Source organism: Dipodomys merriami, unplaced genomic scaffold, assembly GCF_024711535.1.
Source record: "Dipodomys merriami isolate MVZ:Mamm:240054 unplaced genomic scaffold, mDipMer1.0.p SCAF_4, whole genome shotgun sequence".
Lineage (NCBI taxonomy): Eukaryota > Metazoa > Chordata > Mammalia > Rodentia > Heteromyidae > Dipodomys > Dipodomys merriami.
Window position 1 is genome coordinate 81,060,573 of NW_027205603.1, and position 21,723 is coordinate 81,082,295.

At 52.1% G+C, this 21,723-nt stretch overlaps 1 protein-coding gene across 1 annotated transcript; it reads left to right on the plus strand.

Moving 5' to 3' along the window:
- The first annotated feature begins 273 nt into the window (after positions 1 to 273).
- On the plus strand, positions 274 to 15,007 carry Fam83a (family with sequence similarity 83 member A). Its single transcript, XM_069991839.1, has 4 exons — positions 274 to 753; positions 8,093 to 8,260; positions 10,860 to 10,984; positions 14,485 to 15,007. The coding sequence occupies exons 1-4, from the start codon at positions 274 to 276 to the stop codon at positions 15,005 to 15,007; spliced, it is 1,296 nt and encodes a 431-aa protein (XP_069847940.1).
- The last annotated feature ends 6,716 nt before the right edge of the window (positions 15,008 to 21,723 follow it).

The window sequence follows — 21,723 nt, forward strand, 5'->3', positions numbered from 1 at the left end:
AGAGGAAATATCCCATGGCTGACTGTGCCAAGGCGGTGACGGAGCCAGCCCTCGTGCCTGCAGGCAGGGCGGCGGCGCTCTGAGATAAGCCAGCCCCTCAGCTGCAGGTGAGAATTGTTCCAGAGAGTGGTAAATCTTGTCTCCAGCTGGAAGGAGCAGGGACAGTCCAGGGGACCAGGGGGCTGGGAGCCCCACTTCTCTGTGGGCTCCCCACATCCAGGGTAAGACCCCCAAGTGCTGACGTCTCCTGTCACTCCCAGAGTACAGGGCAACATGAGCCGGTCAAGGCATGTGGGCAAGATCCGGAAGCGTCTAGAAGATGTCAAGAACCAGTGGGTCCGGCCAGCCAGGGCTGACTTCAGCGACAATGAGAGTGCTCGGCTGGCCACAGACGCGCTCCTGGACGGGGGTCCCGAGGCCTACGGGCGGGCACTCAGCCAGGAAGGGGAAATAGACTTCCTGTCCTCCGTGGAGGCCCAGTACATCCAAGCCCAGGCCAAGGAGCCCCCCAGGGCCCCAGATCCTACAGGAGGAGCTGAGGCAGGCCCCAGGGGCCTGGACACCTGCTCCCTGCAGTCCGGTACCTACTTCCCTGCGGCCTCCGAGGGCAGCCAGCCAGCCCTGCTGCACAGCTGGGCCTCAGCCCAGAAACCCTACAAGAAGGAAAAGTCCAGCGCCACTGTGTACTTCCAGACAGACAAACACAACAACATCAGAGACCTGATCCGCCGCTGCATCGCTCGGAGCAGCCAGGTAGGGGTGACGGAGCCCAGGCCCCCTGAGTCGGGGCTGGGTGGAACCACAGAGCAGGGGAGATGGGATTTAGGAAGGAGTCTGGGGCTCTGCCCTCTGTCGTGCCCTGCATCCCTGATCTCCTGGTCCTCCTGGGGTCCAGGCCATCTCCTTCTAGTCCTGCCTGGCCCTTCTCTCCTATCTAGATCCAGCAAAGCCCTTTTTCCTATGCTTTAAGTCTCAACCTGGCCCCTTCCCAGCTTACAGCCCTCTGTGCCTCCCACTTGCCATGTGGGAAGAGCAAAACCCTTCACCTTACTCCCAGCTCCCAGCTCCCCTCCTTCCTACTATGCATTTGCAGATCATCCACCTGCCCAGCGCTCAGATCTTCACATGTTCTGTTCCTTTCATCTGGCTAATGCTACTCCTCCCAGCCCAAGTGCCCATCTCCGAGGGCCACTCCAATGAGAAGACTTCGTGTTCTCTCACCTCTGTTTAAGGTAATCTGTCAAAGAAGTGACACTAAGGCACTGAAATCAGGCTAGGAGCCAGGCAGAAGGTAGACTCAGCACCCCAGAAGGAATCCCTTTCCCTGTTTGTTGTTTGTGCTGGTACTGAGGCTTGAACTCAGGGCCTTAAAATCTTGCGTGACTTTTTTTATTAAGGCTGGCTGGTGCTCTACCACTTGAGCCATACTTCTAGTTCCCTTTTTTTTCAGCTCTGGAAGTGAACCCAGAACCTCCTTTTCCCCTTTATCACCTGGGCCACACTCCTAGCCCAGGATCCGCATCCTTTATTACTTTGTTTGTATGTTTATTACAGGGCCTTAGCACTCTGCCCCTTAGCTTTTTGTTGGTGGTAGTGGTTGTGGTGGTTGTGGGACTTGAACTCTGGGACTGGGTGTATCCCTAAGCTCCTTTTGTTCCAGGCTAGTGCTCTATCATTTGAGCCACAGTGCCACTTCAGACTTTTTCTGTGATTAAGTGGAGATAAGAGTCTCACAAACTTTCCTACACAGGCTTAGAACCACAATCCTCAGACCTCAGTAACTAGATCTCAGATCCGAGTAACTAGGATTATAGACATGAGTCACCAGTACCTGGCATCCCTGAGCCATTTTTTGCTCAAGGCTAGCACTCTACCACATTAAGCCACGGCTCCATTTCTGGTTTTTAAGAGGTTAATTGGAGATAATGGTTACACGGGTTTTCCTGCCCAGGTTGGCTTTGAACCATGATCCTCAGATCTCAGCCTCCTGAGTAGTTAAGATTACAGACATGAGCCACCAGCACCTGGCCCCTTGGCTGTTTTCCTCAAGGCTGGTGCTCTACCACTTGAGCCATACCCCTACTTCTAGCCTTTTGGTGGTTAATTAGAGATAAGAGTCTCTTGGTTTGTCTGCCCAGTCTCAAATCTCAGCCTCTTGAGTGCTAGGATCACAGATGTGAGCCAGTGGCTCCTGGCAGGATTGACAATTTAATAAGGGACTTTGGAAGGTCAACAGTCCTCTGGGACCAGTGTCTGGCTAATAGAATTGAAGACACTGTGGCAGCCCTGCCAGGCATCCCCCCAGGGTCTCTGTGTACCAGGTCTTGGCTGGCCACCAGGCCCGCTGGGGATCAGATGGAAGTCTCCCCCTCTGTGTGCAGGTGACCGCTCAGCTCAGGGCTGAGGATGGCCAGGAGTAGCAGGGGAGGGGCGATGGGCTCCAAGGACAGGCATTGGCCCTCTCTGTACAGATGGACAGACTTGCCATCTGCCTATAAAGTTTAATACTTGTCTTCTTTGGTGTCATTGAGACCATTTAGTTTGTTATACTCAAAAGCCCTACGAGGACAGGCAGTTATTTAAGCTCATTTGGCGCTAGGGCCCAGTCTCTCCTTATCCCAGAGTCGATACTTAAGGTTCTGGAAAGAGCCACGGTGGGTGGCCAGGAGGCTGTATGTGGAGGGAAAGGGAGGGAGCGGAGTGCTGGGAAATGAAGTGGAAGCTGGGGCTGGGTGGAGTGCTTGTACAGCTGGGCAGCACAGAGCAGGGCTTCATGTCTCCTGCCAGGCGGCCCCAGTGTTTGATAGATGGTCCAGGCAGGCAGTCTGGAGCCTAGGCCGCTTGGAGCTGTCAGGGCCACCCCGGGTAAGACCCCGATTTCCCAAGGCCCAGCTGTCCCCAGGCTGGACTGAGGTCCCTTCCGTTTCCCCAGGCCTGACCTCCCCTTGTGATACCCTGAGCTCTCTAAGGGGTGGAGTGGACCCCCACGGGCCTGGGGGAGGGGGACACCCCATCCCAAAACCATCTCAGAGCCTAGGAGCCCAAGCTCCTGGCGGAGTCAGTGCCCTTTCCTTACTTCCCACTTGCAAGGTTCCCCTTGGGCTGGGAAGGTGGTTTAGTGGTAGAGTGCTGGCCTAGCATGCATGGAGCCCTAGGTTCGATTCCTCACTACCACCTAAACAGGTGCTGTGGCTCAAGTTGTAGAGTGCTTACCTTGAGCAAAAGAAGCTCAGGGACAGTGTCCAGGCCCTGAATTCAAGCCCCAGTACTGGCAGAAAGAAAGAAAGAAAGAAAGAAAGAAAGAAAGAAAGAAAGAAAGAAAGAAAGAAAGAAAGAAAGAAAGAAAGAAAGAAAGAAAGAAAGAAAGAAGGAAGGAAAGAAAAGGTTCCCCTCCTCCTCCTCCATATTCCAGGGCCCACTCAGGCCTTGGAAGCAACACAGCACATTACAACACGTCCAACCTGAACCTTTCACCTCAAAGGAAGTTTTTCCACCTCTTCCTGGCAAGTAGAAGGAAGAACTGGCACCGCTGGGTCTGGGCTGAGGTCGCCTTTTGGGTGATTCCCCTCTTCCTGGGCCCTAGAAGAATTCACCTGCAGGCTGAGTTTGTGCGATGTCCCTGTGACAGGCACGCACACGTGCACAGGAGTGGATGCCTGTTTCCATGGCAACAGCAGCCACAGGTTGCTCTTCGAAGCAGATGGACAGAGGAGGAGGAAAGGTGGAAGGAGATCAGGCCTGACGTCTCCCCTTGAGAGAAGAAGGGAGGCAGCGGAAGCAGCTCTCTGTGCCTGGGAAGGGTGGTGACTAAGGCAGGCTTCTCAGAGCAGGTGGCCTCTGCGTCCAGTCAAGGCTGAGTAAGAGTTTGCCCCGTAGGGAAGGAAGGGAAAGGATTCCAGGCAGAGAGAAGCTCAGGGGGTGGGAAGGAGGTGGAAGAGGTATCTGTGTCTCCGAAGAGGGGGAAATTCTGTTTCCACCCAACAGGACCAGAGCTGGGGGAGAGATGTGGACAGGGATGGGGGCTCTGGCACAGGTGCAGCTGTGCTATGTCTGTGTGTGTGTGTGTGTGTGTGTGTGTGTGTGTGTGTGTGTGTGTGTGTGTGTGTATGTGAATCATGGGGCTTGAACTCTGGGCCTGGGTGCTGTCCCTGAGCTCTTCAGCTCAAGGCGAGCGCTCTACCACTTGAGCCACAGCGTCACTTCTGTTTTTCTGAGGTTAATTGGAGATAAGAGTCTCATGGATATTCCTGCCCAGGCTGGCTTTGAACCTCAGTCCTCAGATCTCAGCCTCTTGAGTGGCTAGGATTACAGGTGTGAGCCACCAGTACTCAGCTGTGCTCTCTCTTTTTTTTATTGTAACGATGTTGTACAGAGCAGTTACAGTTACATGAATGAGTAAAGAAATGAATATATTTCTTGTTGAGCATTGTTACCACTTCTCTTGTTGTTTTCCTACTATCCCTTCCCTCTCCCACATCACTCACTCCCCCTCCCTCTCCCCGCAAACTGAATCTTATACATGGGGTCAGACAGAAGAGCAGCAGGTGTTAAGTTGGGTTGCTAAACCTGCTGGCAGTTGTGTGAGGCTCTGACATTGTTTGTTTGGTTTTGTTTTTGTATGTGTGCCAGTACTGGGGCTTGAACTCAGGGCCTAGACATTAGATTTTTTGTTCAAAGCTGGCACTCTACCACTTAAGCCATGGCTTCCCTCCTAGCTTTTTGGTGGTTAATTGGAGATAAGAGTCTCCTGGATTTTCCTGCCAAGGCTAGCTTCCAAACCACGATCCTCAGATCTCAGCCTCCTGAGCAGATAGGATTATAGTTCTGAGCCACCAGCACTTAGCTAAGGCTTTGCCCTTTAGAACCCGCTGTCCACAGGAGGCCAGATTGCCTTTACCCAGCCAGCCCCTGGCAGCAGATTAAGGCTGGAGACAGAAGACAAATTGGCCTCCATTAAGGCAGGTGTCACAGAGATCAGCAGGAATGTAGAACAAGCTGGGTGGTTCGAGCCTGTCATCCTAGCTACTCAGGAGGCTGAGATCTGAGGATGGTGGTTTGAAGCCAGCCCAGTCAGGAAAGTTCCTGAGACTCTTATCTCCAATTAACCACCAGAAAACCAGAAGTAGAGCTGTGGCCTAAAGTGGTAGAGCACTGGCATTGAGCAAAAGAGTTCAAGGACAGTGCCCAAGCCCTAAGTTCAAGCCCCCAAACAGAACAGAAAGAAAAAGAAAAAAGAAGGGAATGTGGCTCAGTGGTAGAGTGCTTGCCTAGCATGCATGAAGCCCTGGGTTCAATTCCTCAGTACCACATAAGCAGAAAAAGCCGGGAAGTGGTGCTGTGGCTCAAGTGGTAGAGTGCTAGCCTTAAGCAAATGAAGCTCAGGGACAGTGCCCAGGTCCCAAGTTCAAGCCCCAGGACTGGCAAAAAAAAAAAAAAAAAGAAAGTAAAACAAGAGGGCTGATGTCCCTACTTGATGATAGAGCATCTGCTTAGCTTGTGTGAGACTGTGGGTTCCTAGCAACACACACACACACACACACACACATGCACACGCACACGCAAACACACACACACACACACACACACACACACACACACACACACAAGACAGGACCACTCCGCTTGCTACACTTTGTTTTGAAAATACAGGTCTTTTCACTAGCCCTATTTTTTTTTTTAACATGTAACGGGTTGACTACTGATACTCTGAAGTGGCAAAGCTTTCCATTTTTTCACTTTTAGTTCCTCAGATGGCAGCTAGCAATAGTTATAATTCACATTAACAGGAAGTGGCACTGTGGCTCAAGCGGTAGAGCGCTCACCTTGAGCTGAAGAGCACAGGGACAGCGCCCAGGCCCAGAGTTCAAGGCCCATGACTGACCAAAAAAACAAAAACAAAAACAAAAAAGCAAAACCATAATTCACATTCACAGAAGCTTTTTGAGACTGTCCATGATTTTTGAAGTGTTTTTTTAGCATATGTTACTTGTACAGGGCAAGGTGTCATCACGACATTTCCATACATCCATATGCCCATATCCCGATCCAAGTTACCCCTCCAACTCTCCCTCCCCCTCCTCCTCCTTCTAGAGCAATCTCATCTCTGTTTCCACACACGTGTATAAAGTACTCTGATCACAGTCATCTTCTCTGTTGGTCCTCCCCCACCCCTCTGGTTCTGTTCCCCAACACAACCTGTTTTACTTTCCTCTCATTCTTCTTTTTCATTGCGCAGAGGGGGTTGCCACCGCAGTTGACATATGCATTTATTATAGTTCAGTCAGATTAAGTTGATCTATGAGATTGCCAGTAGTTTTTGTTTTTGTTTTAGTTGGTTGTAGAGCTTGAATCAGGGCTTGGGCGCAGTCCCTGAGCTCTTTCTCCCTCCCTCCCCCACCAAGGTTAGGGCTCTACCACTTTAGGACACAGTGCTACTTCTGGTTTTTGAGTGGTGAATTGGAAAGAAGAGTCTCATGGGGACTTTTCTGCCTGGGCTGGCTTCGAACCATGATGTAATCCTAGGGTTACAGATGTGAGCCATCAGCGCCCAGCTTTGCCAATAGTTTTTTTTTTCAGTGTGTGTGTGTGTGTGTGTGTGTGTGTGTGTGTGTGTGTGTGTGTGTGTGTGTGTGTGTGTGTTAAGAGTGTTAGGTATTTGGGGGCCCTCCCTGGATAGTGCTGGTATCTGACTGATCCTCACCTGAACCAAGCGCCCACCCTACTCCATTCCTCTTGTTCAGACCCATGGAGAACAGGCACACACATTCACTCTCTTCATGACCTAGCACTGTGTTATTCTAACCTTACCGACATGTTAGTCAACAGTGCATATAACCATGAGTCATAGTTTAACCTCAGATAAAGACAAATGATCACCTTTGCTTTCCCACAATGCTCTTATCTACCTTCTGAAGCTTTCAGTTAGGCTGACCATCCTGATAGCCATTCCGTTACTGGGCTGGTCTCAGGTAGACAAAACCCTTTGCTGGGGCTGGGAATATGGCTTCCTGGTAGAGTGCTTGCCTAGCATGCACGAAGCCCTGGGTTAGATTCCTCAGTTCTGCATAAACAGAAAAAGCCAGAAGTGGTGCTGTGGCTCAAGTGATAGATGCTAGCCCTGAGCACGGAAAGACTCAGGGATAGAGTCCAGGCCCTAAATTCAAACCCCAGGACAAGAAAGAAAGAAAGAAAGAAAGAAAGAAAGAAAGAAAGAAAGAAAGAAAGAAAGAAAGAAAGAAAGAAAGAAAGAAAGAAAGAAAGAAAGAAAGAAAGAAAGAAAGAGAAAGGAAGGAAGGAAGGAAGGAAGGAAGGAAGGAAGGAAGGAAGGAAAGAAGGAAGGGAAGGGAGAAGGGGAAAGGGGAAGGGGAAAGGGGAAGGGGAAAGGGGAAGGGGAAGGGGGAAGGGGAAGGGGGAGGGAGGGAGGGAGGGAAAGGAAAGAAAGAAAGAGAGAGAGAGAGAGAGAGAGAGAGAGAGAGAGAGAAGCCTTTGCTGGGTATCCAGTGTTTCCTTGGGAAGTCTGTTCCCTCCGCTGGTTTCTTCTATAACAGATCACACAGTGACTGCTGAGTAAGCAGGACTTCTCCAACCCACTGAGCTGGTTTATATCTGGCTTAGGAACATCTGAACACAGGGAGGGAGGCATAGCTCAGTCAGTAAAGTGCCAGCCCATGAGTGAAAGCGTAAGGTACCAAGTTCAAATCCCAGTCGGGGACCTTAAAGAAGAAAAAAAACACTTGAAAATGAGTGACCCTGGCAGGCCTAGCTCCTCAGAGCTAAGAATCCATGACTATTTTTCTTTCCTCTCTGCTTGTTCTGTCCCCCTCTCTGCTCTTTCTTTAGCCTTTCTCCACTGCCCCCTGCCCTCCAACAGTGAGCCTACAGACAAAGCAGGTGTACAGGGGCTGGATGGGTGGCATCAGAACCAGAGCCAAAGACCCCCTACTCCAGTTCTTCCTGTCCCTTCCTGGATCTCTCTCCATCATCCCCTCCGCTGCCTGACCTCCCCTCCAGCTCTGACTTCAGAAGTTTGGCTAAAGGCAGTCAGCGTGTAGCTCTGACTTCTTTGGTAACGGAGCCTTCTGCTCTGACCCAGGTCCTGGCCATCCTGATGGATGTGTTCACGGATGTGGAGATCTTCTGTGACATTCTAGAGGCTTCCAACAAGCGCGGGGTATTCGTCTGTGTGCTCCTGGATCAGGCAGGTGTGCAGCTCTTCCAGGAGATGTGTGACAAAGCGCAGATCTCTGACAGACACCTCAAGGTAGGGGAGTAATGACAGTCCGAAGGGTACTTGGTATCAGTCAGGATAAGAGAGGTGATGCTGTGGTAACAAATGCCCCCATCTCAATGGTTCTGTACAATAATGGATTCTTTTCTGCTCAATGTCCTGTGTAGATTACATAGCTGTCGTCCACCCAGCAGCACCGTAAGGAACACACAGCCTCCAAGACAGCAGTGACAGGGCGAGAGGGGGCTGTCGGACTCCAGTGTGCCCATCTGCCACTGGCCCGCGGGGACGTGTACGGGCACGGGGGTTCTCTAATGAGCAGCAGTCTGCACAGACTCCTTCTCTCAGCAGCGCTGTGCCTCACTGGGCAGGCTGCCTGCTGGATCCTTAGGACACGTATTTCCAACTCTGGTCCCAGGGAAGTTGATGTTGTCAGAACTAACAGAACTCCCTATTTCCTACTCCTGGAAGAGAGATAAGATTTTAATTAGACACACAGAGTTGATTGAGGGTAGCTAATTCAAGGTTCTGTGTGTGTGTGTGTGTGTGTGTGTGTGTGAGAGAGAGAGAGAGAGAGAGAGAGAGTTAGAGAGGATTGAGGGTAGCTAATTCATGGTTCTGTGTGTTTGTGTGTGTGTGTGTGTGTGAGAGAGAGAGAGAGAGAGAGAGAGAGTTGATTGAGAGTAGCTAATTCAAGGTTCTGTCTGTGTGTGTGTGTGTGTGTGTGAGAGAGAGAGAGAGAGAGAGAGAGAGAGAGAGAGAGAGAGAGAGAGAGAGTGGTCTTGGGGCTTGAACTCAGGTCCTATGTGTTTGTCCCTCAGCTTCTTTTGCTCAAGTCTAGCACGCTACCAGCTAACCCACAGCTTCACTTCTGGCTTTTTTTTAAGGTGTGTGTGTGTGTGTGTGTTTAATTGCAGAGAAGAATCATGGATTCTCCTGCCCACGCTGGCTTCGATCTACCATCCTCAGGGCTCAACGTCCCGAGTAGCTAACACCTGCCGTGCTCATTCAAGATCTTGTGTAGACTCAGCCAATCAGCTGATGGTCCCTGTCGGTCCATATCTGGTAGCCCCTCCCACCCAAGGATGAAGTCTCCCTGTGCTGACCTAGGCCTCCCTCCTGGTGCCACAGGCCTCAGCCCTGCTGGCTGTCTGCGTCTGCCTGACATGCACTGGGCCTCATCTTGGCAGGAGACCATGGAAACAGATCAAGAACTCCAGCCACCCCTGACAGTCATCTGCTCACCACAGGGCGCTGGACCCCACAGTATTCCTCCTCCCTTAACTTAAAGCCTGAGACAGATCCCCACCCTTCACCTGCCTTGTGCTTCATTGGCTTTCAATGGGGTCTGTTGAAGACTGGGAAGGGAGCACTGCTAGGGCGATGAGGGAGGAATAGAACCAGGATTTGGGTCACAGTCACACCTTCCCAGAGGACAACCCAGTGCCCTAAGGGATGTTGACAGAACTGTCCCCTCTGGCTACCCTGAGCCATTCCTCTGACCAGCTGGGTGACAGTCTTTCATAAAGTCTGGGCAGGGTGGGGCTTGTCCTTAAGTAAGTGACAGGCTTCTTGTGGTTCATGCATGTGTGGCTAGGGGCTTCATGGGCATTCAGTCCTTGCCTTGTGTGTGTGTGTGTGTGTGTGTGTGTGTGTGTGTGTGTGTGTGTGTGTGTGTGTGTGTGTGTGTGATTTGAGTTTGGCCTCTTTTCCTTTTTCTTCACTTCCAGCCAATGGCAGGACAATGAAGAAAATTTAGAAAATTAAGTCAGAGAGAAATAGAAATAGCCTACGATCGCACAAGGCAGAGATCACAAGTTCACATCTTGATTAATATCTTTGTGGACTTTTTCCAAAGAAAAATCATCTTAGATCAGGCAACTAGATCAGGATGTCATAGCACAGGTGGCTTATAAAAAGTGAAATTTTGGAAGTGGCGCTGTAGCTCAAGTGGTAGAGCGCTCGCCTTGAGCTGAAGAGCTGAGGGACAGCGCCCAGGCCCAGAGTTCAAGCCCCACGACCGACAAAAAAAATAAAAAATAAAAAGTGGAATTGTAGCCAGGCACCAGTGGCTCACGCCTGTAATCTAAGCTACTCAGGAAGCTGAGATCTGAAGATCACACTTCAAAGCCAGCCTGGGCAGGAAAGTTACTGAAACCCTTATCTCTAATTAATCACCACAGAAAATGGGAAGTGGTGCTGCAGCTCAAAGTGGTAGAACACTAGCCTTGAGCAAAAAAGCTCAGGGACAGTGCCCAGGCCCTGAGTTCAAGTCCCTCGACCAACAAAAACAAACAAAAAAAAACACTATGGAATTCGTTTTTCCCAGCTGTGGGAGATCCACAGGGAACTTGTTCATAAGTGGCTGTGTTCTGACTGCATCCTCACGGGCCGGTGCCGGAGAGCTGCAGAGACCCTCAGCTCCCAGTTCTCCAGGACCCATCATCACACCGGGCCACTAATCTTCCTTAGAGCTTCCCCTCAGGACCTAGTCATCTCCCTAAAGCCCTGCCCTTCAATGCAATCATATTGAGATTTTCAGTGGAGAGGAATGCGTATTCAGTCTCTAGCCAAAATGCGCGCAGGTGAAGCCTTGCTTAGTAAATGACCCCCTTGACTTTGCTTCCAACAGAACATTTCTATCCGGAGTGTGGAAGGGGAGGTGTACTGTGCCAAATCAGGCAGGAAATTCTCAGGCCAAATTCAGGAGAAGTTCATCATTTCAGACTGGAGATACGTTCTGTCTGGATCATACAGGTGAGCTCCTATAGGGGTCTCCTACTGAAGCTTTATGAAGGCTAAGGGCTGAGTGAGATACTGACCAGCCGCATGGCAAAGAAATGAGAAAATGGAATCAGTGGACAAAAGAGCCAAAAATTAAGGGAATTTAGGATCCAGAGCAGGTGGCTTTGAGCTCCATCCCTTCAGCTGTCCCCAAATACATTGCACTTTAAAACCATCTGGAGGGGCTGGGAAGGTGGCTCAGTGGTAGAGCGCTTGCCTTGCATGCCTGAGGCCCTGGGTTCCATTCCTCAGCACCACATAAGCAGAAAAAGTTGGAAGTGGCGCTGTGGCTCAGGTGGTAGAGCGCTAGCCTTGAGCTGAAAACAAAACAAAATCTGGACTTCAATCTTGGCAGGCACTGATGGCTCACACCCGTAATCCTAGCTCTCAGATCTGAGAATGGTGGTTCAAACCCAGCCAGGTTAGGAAAGTAAATGAGATTCTTATCTCCAATTAACTGCCAAAAATAATGCCAGAAGTGGAGCTGTGGATCAAGGTGGTAGAGTACTAGACTTGAGCAAAAGAACCTCAGGGACAGCACCCAGGCCCTGACTTCAAGCCCCAGGACTAGCAGATAGATAGATAGAAAGAGCAAGCTAGAGAGAGAGAGATTCTTTCCCAGAAACTTTCAGTTCTAAGACCCTGCCCCAACATCATCAATGAGGCCGCGAAGTTTCGAGCAATAGCACACTTCCCAGCATCCACAGTGTAGTACAGCAGTTGTCTCCAGGGAAAGCAAGAGGGCGAACCCGGGCTCCCTGTCAACAGCTATCACTTGGAAATGTGCTATGATGATGAGTGGAAAGATAAAACGCAGGGAAACTAGTTTCTGTCATCTGCGTGCATGGTGAAAATTGGTGAGGGCCCTGCAGGGTCTGAGAATTTTGAGTGAAAAGTGGAGGGTGGAGGGTGGAGGGTGGAGGACCAAAACATAATTCCAAAAAGTATATTTATTGCCCTGAATCAAAGTCAGAGGAGCATAAAAGCAAAAACATGCCATGCACAGACATGCCTAGTGTGGAAGGGGGGGGGGATTGGAGGATGGAGGGGAGCAAGCAGGGAATAAGAGAGGTCATGCAGGGACCTAAGAAGTTGCCAGGGCATCTTTAGACTTGTTTTGTTAAAGCAAAACACACACCAAGGATCCCTAACGGCAGAGTGAGCCTCGCCTCCCGCCCAAACACCTGGCTTAGCGACAGGGGCTCCCATCTCTGGACCTGTTGGTGCTTCTGGAAGGGAGAAGTTGAAACAAAGCTTCCTTGTTCCCAGGATTATCCTGGCATGTGTGAGCCCGCGCAGCCCCATGGAGCGCAGCAGCGCACTTACCCCCAGGGCGGGGCCAGGCCCGGTGGGCCTGGCGCTGAAGCAGGGGAGGGCCTGTCCCTCATTTCTGCTCAGCTCAGGCAATGCCCCTCCCCTTGTCACCCCAGTCCTCTGGGGCCAGCCATCTTCCCCCACATGGCACCCACCCCACTGTTGGCTTACCAAAGGAAGGAGCCAGGAATTTCTAGGCATCTCCTCTCAGTAGAGCTGTGTGCACCGTCACTGCATTTTCAGGAGTTTGAGATGAGAATGGAAAGAATTCACTGAAATCGGAATCATTACACACACACACACACACACACACACACACGTTTTAAGAATGTTGTGGGCATTCCAGATCTCTAAATGGACCCCACGGCCTGCCCTGGGGTGTGCTTCAGTGTATGTCTGGGCCACGTTTTTGCAGACCGTGACAGGGGGCAGGGGTCCCGTTGGGAAGGGGAGATGCTGACCATGCTGCTTGGTGACTTCTCAGTGCAGAGTGGACTCCACACATAGTCAGTCCCTTCCTGCCCCCTTGGATCTTGCAAAGACCCCGGATCTGCACACCCTGCGGGAGCTTTGAGACCCACACTCACTGTAGTGATCAGTTATTCACCTGCAAACACATCAGAGCCTTCACACTGTCATCTATAGAGATGTTACTAGAAAGTCGTGCAGCTAAGATTCTTTTGTCCCGTGAGAGACAAAATTGAGCAAGAAATGAAATGTAGTGAAAATTACCCCCCACCCCCGCACCAGTCCTAGGGCTTGAACTCAGGGCCTAGATGCTAGTTATCCTTGAGCTTCTTTGGCTCAAGGCTAGTGTTCTACCACTTGAGCCACAATTCCACTGCCAGCCTTTTTATTTGTTTGTGGCTAATCGGAGATAAGAATCTACTGGACTTTCCCCGTCCCTGCCCCCACCAGCTGGCTTGGAATTCCAATCTCCTGAGTAGCAAAAATTACAGGTGTGAACCACTAGTACCTGGCTTTGAAAATGATTTTTTTTTCGTTGTGGGGCCTGACCTCTGGGCCTGGGTGCTGTCCCTCAACTCTTCAGCTCAAGACAAGCGCTCTACCACTTGAGCTACAGTGCCACTTTCAGTTTCCTAGTAGTTTATTGGAGATAAGAGTTTCACAGATTTTCCTGCCCAACCTGGCTTTGAACCGTGATCCTCAGACCTCAGCCTCCTGAGTAGCTAGGATTACAGGTGTAAACCATCGATGCCCAGCAAAAAATATTTTTTTTAAGCTTATTAAATTGAAAATAAGGGAGCCGCGGGTTTGAGTCAGGCCCTGGGGCCCCGATGCTTTGTTGGGATGGGGTTTTATTCAGGCTGGAGGTCGATCCTTCATTTGATGTGAACGCTCACGAGCAAGTTGATTGACTGGTGTACCAGATGTGCATCTGTGCCGCCCCTCGTAAGAGACAGACCTTAGGTCCTGTACCTCACGGCACACCATAGCGCCAAGAGGTCCTGCAGGGTCCTTGTTGTCTTCTGTGCCTGTGCAGTGTGTAGGGAGAGGAGGGGAGGGGTCTGCTTGCCAGATGAACCCCCGTCAGGCCCTGGCTTCAGCTCCTCTGTTCCCAGTAATCTTACCAGCATGTTAATGAGCCCCGTTAGGTGGGATTTATTTGATTGCTATTTGCTGATCTGGGGACTGTCAGGAAAGGGGCTCTTGAGGGCAGATCCGTGTCTGTTGCCCTGGCAACCAGAAGCCTCATGCTTGCTGCTGCTTCCGAGGGAGTGACATAGCCAGCCACGGTTTTCTTGGATTTTTCCCCCTCTTTTTTGGTGCTTTTCATGGACACCAAAAAAATAAAAAGCCTGGGCGCTGTCCCTGAGCTTTTTGCTCAAGGCTGGTGCTCTACCACTTGAGCCACAGCTCTACCTCTGACTTTTTAGTGGTGAATTGGAGATGCGTGTCTCACAGACTTTTCTGCCCGGCTGGCTTTGAACCTTGATCCTCAGATCTCAGCCTCTTAGTAGCCAAGACTGCTAGCATAAGCCATCAGCACCGTATGAGCCAGGGTTTCAACCCCCAGGTTTCTTCTACTAGGGGGAGGTGGGATTATAGTGGGTCAGTAGTGGGGGGAACCCCCCTTCCCTGCCCTAAGGGGTCCCACTTCTCTCCTTACCCCTCCCCTGTCTTCTCTTCCTCTTCAGCTTCTCCTGGCTCTGTGGACACGTGCACCGGAACATCCTCTCCAAGTTCACGGGCCAGGCGGTGGAGCTGTTTGACGAGGAGTTCTGTCACCTCTACGCCTCCTCCAAACCCCTGATGGGTCTGAAGTCCCCCAGGCTAGTGGCACCCCTCCAGCCCAGCACCCCCAACGGCCGCCTCAGCGGCAGCAGCTGCTCTGCCAGTGACCACACATCCTCCAATCCCTTCAGCAGCTCCTCCACAGGCAGTAACCCCCACAACCAGAGTCTGTCCACGTCCTCAGGGCCAGGAAGCCCCCTGACCCCCAACCCCCCAGCAGCCCCCAGGTTTCAGCCCTACCACAGCCCCTGGAGAGCTCCGGCCACCCAGGTCCCCTTCTCCCCCAGGCCTCACGACAGCCCGCCCGCCGTCTACAGCAACCTCAAGGCCTACAGGCCCACCCGGCTGCAGCTGGAGCAGTTTGGCCTGGTGCCCAGGGCGACCCACACCTGGAGGCCTTTTCTACAGGTCTCCCCTCATTTCTGAAGGGGCTCTGCCCAGGGCCAGGAGTGGAGTTCCTGGCCTCACCCTAATGACTAATCGCATTGAATGGGGCTACAGGTTGAGACCATCTACTTGTTAACCCCCACCAGTCCCCGAGTTTCTGTCTCTGGTTTGGCCTTTGTAGCCCATTCCAGAAGGTTCCAGGGAAGTGGAGGACAAGATAGTGCTACCAGAACCCCTATCTTCTTCCCTAGATCATCCAGAGCTTCGATAATAATGGGCCCTGAGGCTCTATCTTATAATAAGAAGGGGCAGAAGCACCCCCCCACCACCACCACCATGTTTACCCATGGTAGACTGAGGATCTGGGATGTAACTGAAGGACAGTCAACGGCTGCTTCCTAGTGCCCAGGAATGGCCCACTCCCCAGACAGCCCGAAAGGAAGGATTCAGGAGAGAATGTGGGAACATTCTGGATGGTTCTACAAGAAATTCTTTTCCCCTAAAAATGCTAACACTTGGCTTTCTCTGGACCCAGTGAATCAGGGAACCTGTCCTTAAGTTATGGGAAGCTACTGGAAGCTGGTCAACAGAATGGGGTGAGCTGAGGAGTCTAGAGGTTCTACTTGGACATGTCAGTTTAACAGAAGCAGATTCTTGCTTCAGAGAGCCATGGACTAGACCAGAGGCCCTGGACCTGGTCTCTCCATCAGAGCCTGAGTTATTAGGGTCTGGGAATGATCCTACTGCAAGGCCCAGGGCAGCCTTCACAACCAGGGAGGGTTCATCTGCCTCCAGTTCCGGGGCCTCCCCACCACCAGCAGGAGTGAATGTGGAACCCTCAAGCCCTGTCTCTCATTCATTCCACACCCACACAGCCAGGGTGACAGCCAGGGGAGCGGCAGGCAGGGAGCTAGGCTCTGGGCTGCTCCACCCAGAGATGGGGGCACCAAGGTTCCTCCCGTTACCCACAAGTCATTGCAGCAGACATCTGTGCTGCCTCGCTGTGGCTCAGGAGCCTGGCCTTTGCTGCAGAGGGTGACGCCGAGCCCTCTGTTCAGTGGCCTGAGCTGGGATAGCACCTCCACTCCTCCATTCCCATTTTTCCAATACTCCTGGCAAGGGTGGGGCATCTTGTCTTCTATTTTGTTGTTTAAGTTCTGTTCTTCACTTCACTTTACTTTTTTGTTGTTGTTGTTGCTTATTCGTTCCTGACAGTTTAAAACAAAACAAAACATACAAACAAGAAAAAAAAATATAAGCCAACTCCTTGGTTCTTGCTGGTTTATGGGGCCCCAGCCCTCAGGCTGCTATTTCTGGCTTACCCTGGGACAGGGTAGAATTACCAGATGCTGTTGAGTGTTCTAAATGGGATTTCACAGTAGCTTGAGAAAGTTGAAGGCAGGGCGAGCTGGCTGGAGTGACAAAAGCTCCCAAAGCCTGCATTCTGGGGCCTGGGAGCCCTGCAGGCCTGGTCACTTCCCACCCGGAGCGTCCCCTCTGTGCCAATGAGCATCTGGGGCTGTAAGAAGTGCTGTTCTGCCTCTCTCGGGCCCTCAGCAGGGCCATGGCTGACCAGCTAGGAGGTAGGTGGGTATGGCTCTGGTTGGAGGCCTCAGAGTCAAGGGGAGCCTGGGTGCAGCTTGCCATATGGAAAGAACCTTCTCCATCTGTCCTGGTCCTTCCGTGACCACTGTCAACTAAATCCCCACTTCCGCCCTCCTGCACTGCAATGGACATGTAATAAGAACAAGAACTAATAGGCTGGGAAGGTGGCTCAGTGGTAGAACACTTGTCTTGCATGCCTGAGGCCCTGGGTTTGATTCCTCAGAACCACATAAGCAAAAAGAAAAAAGCCGGAAGTGGCGCTGTGGCTCAAGTGATAGAGCATTATCCTTGAGCTGAAGAGCTGAGGGACAGCGCCCAGGCCCAGAGTTCAGGCCCCATGACCAGACCCCCCCCCCCAAAAAAAAAAAGAACAAGAACTAAGCCCAGCACTGGTGCTTCATGCCTGGAATCCTAGTCACTCAGAGACTGAGATCTCAGGATTGTGGTTCAAAACCAGCTGGCACAGGAAAATCCATGTGGCGCTTCTATCTCTAATAAACTACCAAAATTCCAGAAGTAGAGCTGTGGCTCAAGTAGTAGAGCCCCAGCCTCAGCCTCAGCACACAAGAAATGAGCATCTATCATTTAAGCCTCTGAGCTGTGGAGCATTTACCTTTGCACCATGGTCCAGATTCTGACCCTTTGGACCTGAGGCTGGGACATACTGACTGGAGGTGACCTTGAGCTTGTTTCCCAAACCAGCACTTCCCCCAGGGAACGGTGGTTGTCCTGGCAGGGGGGTGGTAGAAAGCCAGACCAGACCGTGAACAGATTTTAAAAGCTATCCCACCTGGTCCCATGCCATGTTTAAGTCCACTCCAGGTTATAATCAGGACCTCCTCTGGCGGAGCTTGCTCGCTGGAGTCTGTCCTTCAAATACTGAGCAACACTCTACAATGGCACCTGAGCACTGCCCATGCTCCCTGCCACACATCTCTCTGTTTTGGAACCCAAAGTCACCTGGGAGGGACCCACGATGACACCACTAGAAAGAACAGGAGTCAATAGAAGAAATGATAGAAGCCAGGTGCTGGTGGCTCACACCTGTAATCTTAGCTACTCAGGAGGCTGAGATCTGAAGGTCATTGTTCAAAGCCAGCCTGGGCATGGAAGTCCCTGATTCTTTTTTTTTTTTTTTTGGTCCGGTCATGGGGCCTGAACTCTGGGCCTGGGCGCTGTCCCTCAGCTTTTCAGCTCAAAGCTAGCGCTCTACCACTTGAGCCACAGCACCATTTCCGGCTTTTTTTCTTTTTTTGCTTATGTGGTGCTAAGGAATCGAACCCAGGGCGTCAGGCATGCAAGGCAAATGCTCTACCACTGAGCCACCTTCCCAGCCCCTATCCCTGAGATTCTTATCTCCAAGTAACCATCAGAAAATGGGAAGTGGAGCTATGGCTCAAAATGGTAGAGTGCTAGCTCTGAACAAAAGAGCTCAGGGTCTGAGTTTAAGCTCCACGACCAACATCAAAAAAAAAAAAAAAAGAAAAATGGTAAGGTTGTCGTGTCCATGGATAGCAATGGAAGTGCATTCTACCCATGGCCAGGTGCATCCTCCAACGAGGGTTTGGAGATCACAGACCCAACTACAATAGGGCAGCACTGACTGGGCCAGAAACTGACTCTTCATGCTCCCAGGTCCTAGAGTCCGCTCCACACCATCTGTTGCATTCATCGGTTCTCACACAACACTGACCTCGTTGCTCCATTTGCCCAGCAACAGCCCAGAGCATCTCTGTGGCCCCCAGGCAGAACGGAGCACGGCTGCGGTCCCACCAAGTGAGCGTCCGGCTCCCATCTGAGCGGACTGGGAGGCGGGCGGAGGCTCGCACGCTGGGGTGACCTCCACAGAGCTGGAGGGGTCACCCACAGCCCCACTCAAGCCCCTTGCTGCCCTGCTGGCCAATCCCCAAAGCGCCGGGGCAGCTTCTCCAAAGGCTGCCATCGGACACCGGCGCCGCCCCGCTTGTGCTCAGGGACGCACACACTGCGCACTCGGATGAGCGAAGACACAGCTTTGTCTTCCTTGGGGTTCTGTGTATTCTGGGGGACCTCTTGCGGTCTCTCAGGGTGCCCCCTCCTTCTTTCCCCTTTAGGGGGTGGCAACGAAGGGCATCCAAGGGCAGAAGGCCCTAAGGGGCCAAAGAACTCAGTCACGTGTGTGCACACGGGCCGAGGGCGCTTTCTGCAGATCCAGATGAAGAGGCCTTCTAGGCTGGTGGCCCTGACTAAGGAGCGACTTTCTAGATGCTTCCAAAGGTGCTAGCGAGGAAGCTGCAGACTCTCTGAGCCCCGTGGTTCTCCTCTCACCTGAGAAGCACAACGCAGGCCTCTCCCCTGACTTCCGGGGCGGGGCAAAGCCGGGAGGCGAGGGAGCTGGCCGGGGAAGAAGACAGCTGCTCCCAGGGCTGCATGCAGCTTCCACCACAGGAATTTAATTCCTCACAGTGCTAGAGGCTAGAGGCTTGGGTGAAGGGGGAGGAAGGCCCTGGGCAGCGCCCCTGGCCATTGCCCCCAACCAGCCCAGCGACGCCTCCTCCCTGAGGGAACAGCAGAGACCCCAGGAAGCCCTCAGTCCACCTCCTGGGTCTGCGGGGAGGGCAGGGGGCGGGGCCAGGAAGGAGGGAGGCGGAGCCACTGATGCAGGAAGGTGGGGCCAGGAAGCAGGGGCGGGGCCATGGACGCAGGGGGCGGGGCCGCAGACATGGGAAGGCGGGGCCAGGAAGCCACAAATCAAAGAAACATTGGATAAATGGGACTGCATGAAATTGCAGAGCTTCTGCATGGCAAAGGACATAGCTAGCAAGATCAATAGAAAGCCCATGGATTGGGAGAAGATCTTCACTAGCCATACAATGGTCAGGGGTCTCATATCTAAAATATACTTGGAACAAAAAAACCCCCCAACAACAAATCCTCAAAGAAACAACTGCCCAATAAATGTGGGCTAATGACTTAAAGAGAAATTTCTCTGAAGAGGAAAGAAGGATGGCCAATAGACACATGAAGAAATGCTCAACCTCTCTAGCCATAAAAGAAATGCAAATCAAAACAACATTGAGATACCACCTCACTCCAGTTAGAATGGCTAGAATCAAGAACTCTAACAACAACAGATGCTGGAGGGGATGTGGACAGAAGGAAACCTTACTGCATTGTTGGTGGGAGTGTAAACTTGTTCAACCATTTTGGAAAACAGTATGGAGGTTCCTCAAAAGACTCCACATAGAGCTCCCCTATGACCCAGCAATCCCACGTTTGGGCATTTACCCAAATGTTCACAAAACAAGACCACACTAAAGCTACCAGAATGACTATGTTTATTGCAGTATTATTTACTATAGCTAAGATATGGAACCAACCCAGATGCCCCTCAGTAGATGAATGAATCAAGAAAATGTGGTATATATACACAGTGGAATTCTATGCCTCCATCAGAAAGAATGACATTGCCCCATTTGTTAGGAAATGGAAAGGCTTGGAAAAAATTATATTAAGTGAAGTAAGCCAGGCCCAAAGAAACACAGGTCCCATGGTTTCCCTTATGTGCAATATCTAGTATATGTCTGAGTCAAGCAGAAAAGGTCAGATAAGTTGATGTTAGGGAAATGAACCCTAAGATATGTATTCAAATGTTTTTTTTCTTTCATGGGATCGTTTCTAACACATTTATAAGATTATTTCTTTGTTGCTTTGTATGTCCCTCCCCCACAGTATAACCCCTGCTTTCACTGTATTTGATGTCGGTATAATTTGTGAAGGGATAGGGGAAAAACAAGTCGTTTAAATAAGGATACAGGTGGACCCGTTGCAACAATGAAAAGTACAAGCCGTTATGTCGAAAACTAACTTTACAACTTTGGTGGGGGGGGTGGGGGAAGGAATAGATGGGGGGGCGGTGGGAGGATGGGAAGGGATGGGAAGTGGAAACAAAGGAGGCTACAATGCTTGATAAGAAATGTACTCATTATCTTGCCCATGTAATTGTAATCCCTCTGTACGGTATTTTCACAATAAAAAATAAACAAAAATAAAAATAAAAAGACATGGGAAGGCGGGGCCAGAAAGCAGGGGCGGGGCCACAGGCATGGGAAGGTAGTGCCAGGAAGCGGGGGCGGGGCCACAGCGCAGGGAGGCGGGGCCAGGGGTGGGGCGGGGCCACAGCGCAGGGAGGCGGGGCTCCCCAGGTCTGGGCCCGGAGCCAGCCTTGCCTTCTGCCGCAGAGGGCTGGATACAGGTATTCATTACATTTCCAGCGTGGCCTGAGTGTGCCAGGGAACAGCCTTGCAGCTCTGCCTCAGCGCTCACTACCCCCAGTGCGTGTGGTCCCCTGCCCCGGGCTTCACTGGTCTGAGACTGGGGAAAGGTGACAGGAGCACTGAGACCTGGGAGCCAGGCCGTCTGTCCCGCGGCCCCTCCAGGGGACGGACGGCCTGGGAGCGGAGTCTGGCCACTCTCCAGCCCCGTCCCCAACACCTGATTGCCCACGGGCGCCCTAGCCGGCCCAGCCTCTGTAGGGAGGGACGTTGAGGCAGCCAGGGGCGGCGCGGGCCCTGGCGAGCTGCCGTAACTGGCTGGGTCAAAGCCGGGCGTGAGAGGCGCAGCGGGCTGCGCTGGCAGGGCAGGCGAGGCTGGGCCGGAGCACACAGCACACAGCCCGCGGGCCTGGCGAAGACAGCGGGAGAAAGGAAATGCAGGTCAGGAGCGCTGGCAGGGGCCGGCTGGGCCGGAGCGCGCGTCCCGCGAGGGCCGGTGCGCTCAGCCGCCTGCCCGGCCTGTCCCCCTGGTGCCCCTTCCTGACCCGCAGCGAGCGGCAGCGGAGCAGAGCCGGGTTCTCACTTGTATCTACACGCTGCTGCCACGGAGGGGGAGGAGGGGAAGGAGAGGGGAAAAGAGGGCAGAAGAGAGAGCGAAGGAGAGACAGAGAAAGGGAGGAGAGGAGAGGGGAGGAAAGATGAAGGAATGGGGAGAAAGGGAGAAGAGAGGGGAGGGGAGGGGAGGGAGAGGAGAGGAGAGAGGGCAGAGGAGAGTTCTAGCCCCAGTATGAGTGTGTGCACACACACACAAAGCTAAAAAAAAAAAAACAAACACTGAACACAGCCAGAATAATCTCAAAGAGAAGCCATTAAAAAAATAAAACATAAGTACTCAAC

Coding starts and splice junctions, on each gene's coding strand:
- Fam83a (XM_069991839.1), top strand. CDS start 274: ATGAGCCGGTCAAGGCATGTGGGCAAGATCCGGAAGCGTCTAGAAGAT. Junction 754..8,092: donor GCATCGCTCGGAGCAGCCAG/GTAGGGGTGACG, acceptor GCTCTGACCCAG/GTCCTGGCCATCCTGATGGA. Junction 8,261..10,859: donor TCTCTGACAGACACCTCAAG/GTAGGGGAGTAA, acceptor TGCTTCCAACAG/AACATTTCTATCCGGAGTGT.